A 7,710-nucleotide genomic window follows, 5' to 3' on the forward strand; every position below is an offset into this window, starting at 1 on the left:
TACTCTCTCCGTTCCGATCTAATTGACGCGAGGAAGTACCTCTTTACTCGTCCGCGCGGACAGCACTAGCGTCGATTAAAACGGAACTGAGGTAGTACGATTGAAGGACTATTATGTATGTATATATAGAATTACACCACTTTATAATTTTTAATATACTTCATTATTAAGTACTACATACCCTAAAGTGAGTTCTATAAAAAAAAATTGTGAAATCATATATACAAAGAATGTATTATGAAGTTGTATATAAGCTTGTGCATGTGTGCAATGATCACTTGTGTGGACATTTTTCCTCCTGATAGTATCCTAGATATCTTTTATAGAGATAATGTAGCTCGATCATTATTCTACGATTGAATTCCACTTTTTATCCACTCTCCATTTAGTGGAATTTATATCAAAATATCCCATTTAGGCCTTGTTTGCAGACAGTGAATTCTAGTGTTTAGTAGTGTAGTATCCACCGTGTTTTTGGTGGACACCCATTCCCCTTCTGTTAACCAAAAAAGTGAGTGCAAAAAACGCGAGACAGACCTCGCGTCTTAAAATGTGCCCGACCCGACGTGTTTCCAGGGGTTAAGTTGGGCCTACACAACTAAAAACCGGGCTGCCAAACGAACATGGAGTAGAGTGTATTTTCAAGTAATTTGCTAGGCTGGTATAATACACTTGTATCTAGCTAGAAACATGGCTGCCAAACAAGGCCTTAGGAGACTCTGAACAAAGTTTTACCCTATTTTAGCATTTTGCTTGCTTTTCGTTAGATAGGACCGCCATGTTACATCGATGTGGTGCGACAAAATATCTAAAGATTGAAGATCGTCATTGACAATCACGCCTACACTTATCCAACTGCTTCATTCCTCGTCGTCGTTCTGACATTTTTGAAGCCCGATCACCACCCCACACCTTCGCTACAAGACACCATGACAAAACGAGGGTCCAAAAACTTTCAGAATGGGTAATCCACCCAAATTTTCACTTGGTTAATGTCATAAATCATAAATGCATTACTGAGGTAAAAAGTAGAATTCACTCTTATTCCACATATTTTGTTTAAAAGTTATGGATTTCCGTTACATTCTAAAGGTTTCATCTTCATGTGTGTAAATGTCCCGTGTATAAATGATTAAATGGATCCAACGGCTAGGGACGCTCCATCCCAAAGACAAGGGAGGTGCCTGTCAAAAAAAAAAAAAGTGTTCCGTATGACGACGAGAATGGCGGCGCTCCTCTTACTCCGAAGGCTGGCGGCCGGCGGCGCGGTGCCAAGGCTGCAACAACCGTACGCCGGCCTAGCCACCGCAGCTGCGAGGCAAGACGCTCTAGATACTGTCGGCGAGGAGAGCGGAGGGCCGGACAAGGGGAACAAGAACCGATGGATGGAGCTCCCACCGTTCGCGCCGGTCGATGCCGCCGCCGCGGCGAGAGCCATCTTTCGAGGGGAAGGAGGAGATGAAAAAGAAGGGGGCTCCAACTCCACCGCGATCAAGTGGGTCAGGCGGTGCTGCCCCCAGCTGCCGGCCTCGCTGGTGCAGAAGCTCTTCCGCCTCCGCAAGGTGCATGCCACGTGCTCGACCAAATGTGCCACTGAATTGCTTCCTTTTATGAAAAACCTAATGAAGTTTTATTGTTTTCTTTAGTTTTTAACGAACTACTGTAATCTCATATGTTTTTTCTACACAAGTACTATGAAGTTTAATCTTTTTCTAAGAAGATACAATTGTGTTTTCTGGCTGGCAGGTTAAGAAGAATGCTGTGACGGCTGAGACATCTTCTGCAGATGCTAGCGCTGAGCAATTCCGGTTGAAAAGGGTAATATAGCATGCGTGGATTAGAAATTCTTGGCAGTTTTAATTAGAAACATATGTTCTGTATCATTTGTAGTTCACCATACATCATACTTTAAATACACGAATAATGCTATTGACTTAAATTTCGAGTGAGATAATACATTTCAACATCACCTATTATTCACGTAATACTTAACTGAAAACCTCTCTAACTTGTTATTAGTAGTTTCTAAGATGCAGTATAACCACTTTAGTTGGCATGACCAGATAATTACACGTAACAAAATTGAAAACCCAACTATGAGTCATTCTCATTCATAATTCTGTCTATGGAACTACAAATATAGCGTTCATACTCTTTGTTGTATGTGTGTGGTCTAGCTCGGATAAATATGAGGGATTTGCTGAGCGTTATTTATTTATTTTTGCCCCTGCATTCATCATTCATGTGATGGTGTCTTTCCAGTATTTCTCCATGCAGCCATGCCATATTTGTCTCATACTACAAGGTCTGATTCATAACACTGCATCCTTAACATACGTGTTGTGTTTTGGTTTGATTACTGCAGAATACAAACTTGTTACCGATGTAGAATGTAGGATGAGATTGTAGAGCACTGTAAATTCTAGTTGATTCTATGCCATTGGATTCAAGAGCGCATATTTTTACTGGTATGGTGTGCTCTTTGGCAGAGTGGCAGTACATGACTTCTGTTTCCATTTTTGAAGGTTTCGGCGAAAGATCACCTAGTGCCTGGCGATACCCTTTTTCTACCTGTTAATATTCAAGAATCTTCTGTTGCTGAGAAGACCAGGAAATTTGATAACAGGAATGAGATTGAGTTTTTGCGTAGCCTTGAGATTCACAAGGTTTTGATCTATATTATCTGCAAAAGAATATTTTAATTTGTTTGGATTCTAAAATTATTCCTATGCTCTTTGGAATTCCTTCAGGATGAAGCCATCATTGTGGTCAACAAGCCCCATGGAATGCCGGTGCAAGTAGGTAACTTTATGCTGGCGTATTTATTTCCTGAAGTTTCATAAGACTTTTGATGCTTAATAAAGCTTTTCTTTTCTCTATTTGTAGGGTGGTGTTGGCATTAAAAACAGTATAGATGTATTAGCCCCGATGTTTGAAGAAAATTCTTCTGATGCACCTCGCCTGGTGAGTTCAGTACATTTTAGTTGCTAATTGTAGAAGAAGCTGTAAACATTGAAGTATTGCACAAACCTGTTGTATCTCCTTCATTAAAAAAAAGTACTTCCCGTGAGAGTACAGAATCACCTATCATTGCTATAGAAAAATTAAAAGTAGAAAGACATAGCCTAAGCATTCTGAGAAGATAATGGTTTTGGTAGTGTTGTGCTTGCTAAACTATTTTATTCAGAAGAACATGGGAGGATTGGATATTAAATATACCAAGGTAGACCATTTCAATTAAGCGAGCATTCCATTCTGATTCAACCTAATAAAATTTTAATTATGTGTTAGCAGTTTATGTTTATGTTATCATGCAAATGAAGACTATGCGTAGTATAGACTTTCGATAAGTAAGATACTATGTATGTATAATTAGTCAAGATCTCTTTCCATTTGTAGTACCTGTGCAAGTTAGCATGGCGTTGCTATATTTGAAGAAACAATTTGTTTGTGTTAATTTGTGCATTTGTTGCATGTTTATTGATGCTCTTATGTACTTCATCAGGTCCACAGGCTTGATAGGGATTGCAGTGGTGTCCTTGTTCTGGGTAGAACTCAACTTAGCGCTTCCATTTTGCATGCTATATTTCGTGAGAAAACTGCTGATGCTTTAGCTGATGTAAGTTTAGTGTAGCTTTTACTGTGTTTCTCAATGTTGCTATTGAATTTCGCACCATATTATATATTATGCAGCTGCACAGTTATTCATATACTTATCTTGATACCCATATCTTTTCTGTGAAGGGTACTCAACAAGTATTGCAAAGAAAATATGTTGCCCTTGTGATGGGAACACCTAGACATCCCAAGGGTTTACTATCGGCCCCACTTGCGAAGGTTCGTAAGAATATGTGTTGCCATTCCCTTGCTGTTTCTATTTAGCATTGATCTTCTTTATAGTTTTGAAACGTGCAGCTTCATTGACAAGAGATGTAGTCAGAAATAAACCCTAATTCAGTTCAGATACATTATATGTTTACTTTACAAGAAGGGGACTTTTTTCTTCCATAAGCTAAGATATAAATTGATGTTTTATTTTTGAATAATACAAAACTAATTGTGCATATAGGCATATGGGTTAATTCTAAAATTTGAACACACTTGTGGGTATATGCCAAATGCTTAGTGTAGGTGGGAGACTGCGATCAGGTACGTGAGTATGGGGCAATCTCCTCTGTCAGGAAGTCGGATTTTCCTCTATCACTATGTCTTGATCCATCTCATTCTCTGAACTCTTCATATTTTCCATGTTGTTTGTTCATCTAGTAGCTTGAGCATCAATGGTACTTGTTTGTATAAATTATGGTTTAGCTTGGCATGTTTTGTAGATTCAGCTTTGACCATTAATTATTTGGATAATGTATTATTACTGGAAAAAAATTACACTTGACCCCTGAGGTTTTGAGTCAAGTCAACATAGCCCCCTGCACAACCAGATAGCCAGCCCTAAGCTATTCAACTCCATTCAGATAACCCCTTGAGGTGGTTTCAGGGTGTTGTATGGCCTAGACGTGGCTCATTAGGTGGTGATGACAAAACATACTGAATAAACACTAGCGCACATGGAAATGCAGGACATGGAACCCTAGCACGCTCTTCTCCAAACATGGTCATCCGTTGCCCCTTGAGCTCGTCGGGGATGCTGCTCTGGTGACCGCCGGGTCCAACTCAGCCACAGATTAAGTCCTTGCAGTTACCTGTACCAGATCCGTACATGAGCCTTACCGCCATTGCTCCTCCACTGGTGTCGCTGCTGTGCTGGCTAGTGTGCTCCAGGGAAGCAAAGATTGTGGAAGAAATGGAGAAGGATAAGAGACTTATTGATATCTGGGCCTATTCATTTGCTGATTCATGCCATGTATGCAATACCACCCTCCAAAACCACCTCAGGGTTTTATTTGAACAGTAATGAATAATTTGGGGGGCTGGCTACCTGGTTTAAAGTTCAGCGAGTTTTTGCCTTGGCCCCAAACCTCAGGAGGTCAGGTAGACTTTTTCCTATATATTGGTTTAAAACTGCAAAAATCATGACTACCTCCGAAGTACTGTGAAATACAAATCTCATGGTACAACTTCTGTATCAGGAAACCTATACATTGCTGGAGAAATTGTTGTTCAAAATTAAAAGGCTTTATCTTAATATGCATGGGCTCCTTTTAAAAATTAACGGATGGAGTACTATCTTATGGAGGTCTGGCTTTTACAGGTTTTATTACAAGACGGCAAGTCTGAACGTCTGACAGTTAGAGCTGGTCCAAATACTACTTCTGTTCAGGATGCTTTGACAGAGTACAGAGTGATTGAATCTTGCCCCCAAGGTTTGCAAGCAATAATCTTGTCTATCGAGTGTTGAAAAATAAACCTTGCTTTTCTGACAAAATTAAAGACTGGTAGCAGTTATATGTCAAGATAGCAATTTCTTCTAAACATACAATATGATTTTTCAGTAGCATAATGCATCAGTTTGACCAGTAACATAAGAATGTCAAACAATACATGTCACATTCAGACTTATGAAACTGGGAATGAATAGACAACTATGCCCAGATTTAAGTTTCAACATCGCACATATTTTAATGTAACTACTTTTTGTCATTATAGAAGGTTTTTTTAATTAGAACTAGATGCATGAGATCAGTTTTGCAGTTCCAGTGCCTCGTAATAATGTATACATAGTAATAGTATCACATTGCGCTTAGAAAGGAATCAATCAACTGCCAAATGTTATGCGCAAAAAAGAATTCAGTTAATGAAAACCAGAGTGTAGATAGCAGAGTAACATGTAATATATAGTTAAAAATGAAAAAAATCATCTGACTCTATTGATGATAGTATTTTGTATGTTTTCTAGCATTACAGTACATGTTTAGGTTGCCCTGAATGATGATAGTAATCATAGCTTATAGGTTCAGCAACCAAAGTACCAGGTGTTTCGTTAAGCTGTGTTTGGTAAAATCATCAGTATCCAGCAAGCAAAGTAACACAATATTTGAATAAGAGTACATTGAGTACGAAAGAAGTAAAAGACATGCTAACATGACGTAGTAGAATAATTCCATTACAAACTACTTGTAGATTTGCATTACTTGGGTGTTAACGATCATCGTATCTATAAAAACATTTGGGTTTGCTAATGATTGTAGGGTTCACTTGGTTAGAATTGTTTCCCCTTACCGGAAGAAAGCATCAGGTAAATTTCCTAGACAGACTTTTATCTCTTTTTTTTTTTTTTTTTTTTTTTTTTGCAACGCGTCGTCGGAACAACACTCACCGCTAGAAAACTTGCTCTCTTTTCTGCTGGAACCCGCCCAGCTCCGAGTCCACTGTGCCGAGGTTCTTGGAACACCGATCGTTGGGGACTACAAGTACGGACGCCAAGCGCACCAGAAATGGACGCCCCTCCCCGTACCGCGAACCGTCGACAGGGAGCTGCTCAGGAGACAGAGGCTTCCCTTTGGCCTTGTCCAGGGTGGCGGAAGCGTCACGGAGGAGGAACCTCAGCTGCATCTACACTGCAAGCAGATGATGCTCCCTGATATCTCGGCTGCCGTCCAAGGGTTGCAGTCAGAGGACGCGGATCGTGATTTCTCGGGTCTCGAGAAGCTCAGCTTCGTTGCTCCGTTGCCGGTACACATGCGGCTGAGCTGGGAGGTTTTGAAGTCTGTTAACAAGTAACGGAAGAGTGTGGTTGGTCCTACTGTGATGTTCTGCTGAAGATCACAACCACGGAAGCTACACCAGGAGAAGTCTTTTTGGTACTACCAGCGCTGTAAGTTTATTGCAGCACAGTGGTTCCATTTTTCTGGTTCTTGTTGTTGTTATGGGTTCAGCTGTAGACGGTTTGCTCTTTCTACCTGGAGCATTTCCGAAATGTACTTTACTGGTTACATTGTTTACTATCAATGATAATCACTGGATATATGGAAAACTTCAAATGGAGGCAGAGCTACACGTAGCCCTTTATTTTCAAGTACTTAGAATTTGTATTTCAAAATTTCAAAAAATCTAAATCAAAATTCTGGAGATAACCAATGATGCATACTACAATGGTTTAAAATCTCAATACAACTACTTTATATTCTAGGCTACACAAAAATGACAAATTTTGACAATTTTAATAGTGAATAGTACACATTTCAAGGCTACTAATTTTGTCAGATTTTATCAATTTCGTGTAGCCTATAATGCAAATTAATTTGCATTGAAATTTGCATTGAAATTTTGTATCATTGTAGCATACATTATTGGCTACCTTTAGTATTTTATTTCAATTTTTTTTTAAACTTTGAAATATGAATTTTAGTCTTTAAAAATAAAGAGCTAAATATAGCTCAGTCTTCAAAACGCCGCACTCCTGGATATATCCACATCTTATCGGCTAAGAGCATCTCTAACAGAGCCCGTAAACCCCGCCGGAACTGAACTTTTCCAGCGGATTTACGGGTTCGGGCTGAAACGCGCACAGATGAGAGACTGAATACGTGGGCCGGCCCAAATACGAAGTTCAGGGGCCCAAGAAACTCCCCGCATGGCCCCTATTAAAAGGGTTCGCGGAGGGGAGTTCGGTTCGCAAACCCTACTCCCCTCCGCCGTCTCCTCTCCCTCCGCCGCCGCCAGTCGCCCGCTTCGACGAGCAATCCACGCGCAGCCAGCCACGGATCCTCCGCCCGCCGCCGCGAGATGGCCTCCCGTGGAGGTTCGGACAGCCGT

General features: G+C 40.3%; 1 protein-coding gene across 1 annotated transcript; it reads left to right on the top strand.

The window, feature by feature from the left end:
• Positions 1–1,211: 1,211 nt before the first annotated feature.
• LOC124655447 (RNA pseudouridine synthase 4, mitochondrial-like) lies at positions 1,212–6,675 on the top strand. The gene is made up of 10 exons (XM_047194342.1): positions 1,212–1,562; positions 1,747–1,818; positions 2,526–2,666; positions 2,751–2,798; positions 2,887–2,964; positions 3,506–3,619; positions 3,745–3,837; positions 5,207–5,318; positions 6,144–6,190; positions 6,313–6,675. The coding sequence occupies exons 1-10, from the start codon at positions 1,212–1,214 to the stop codon at positions 6,673–6,675; spliced, it is 1,419 nt and encodes a 472-aa protein (XP_047050298.1).
• The last annotated feature ends 1,035 nt before the right edge of the window (positions 6,676–7,710 follow it).

Source organism: Lolium rigidum, chromosome 5 (assembly GCF_022539505.1).
Source record: "Lolium rigidum isolate FL_2022 chromosome 5, APGP_CSIRO_Lrig_0.1, whole genome shotgun sequence".
Taxonomy (NCBI): Eukaryota; Viridiplantae; Streptophyta; class Magnoliopsida; order Poales; family Poaceae; genus Lolium; species Lolium rigidum.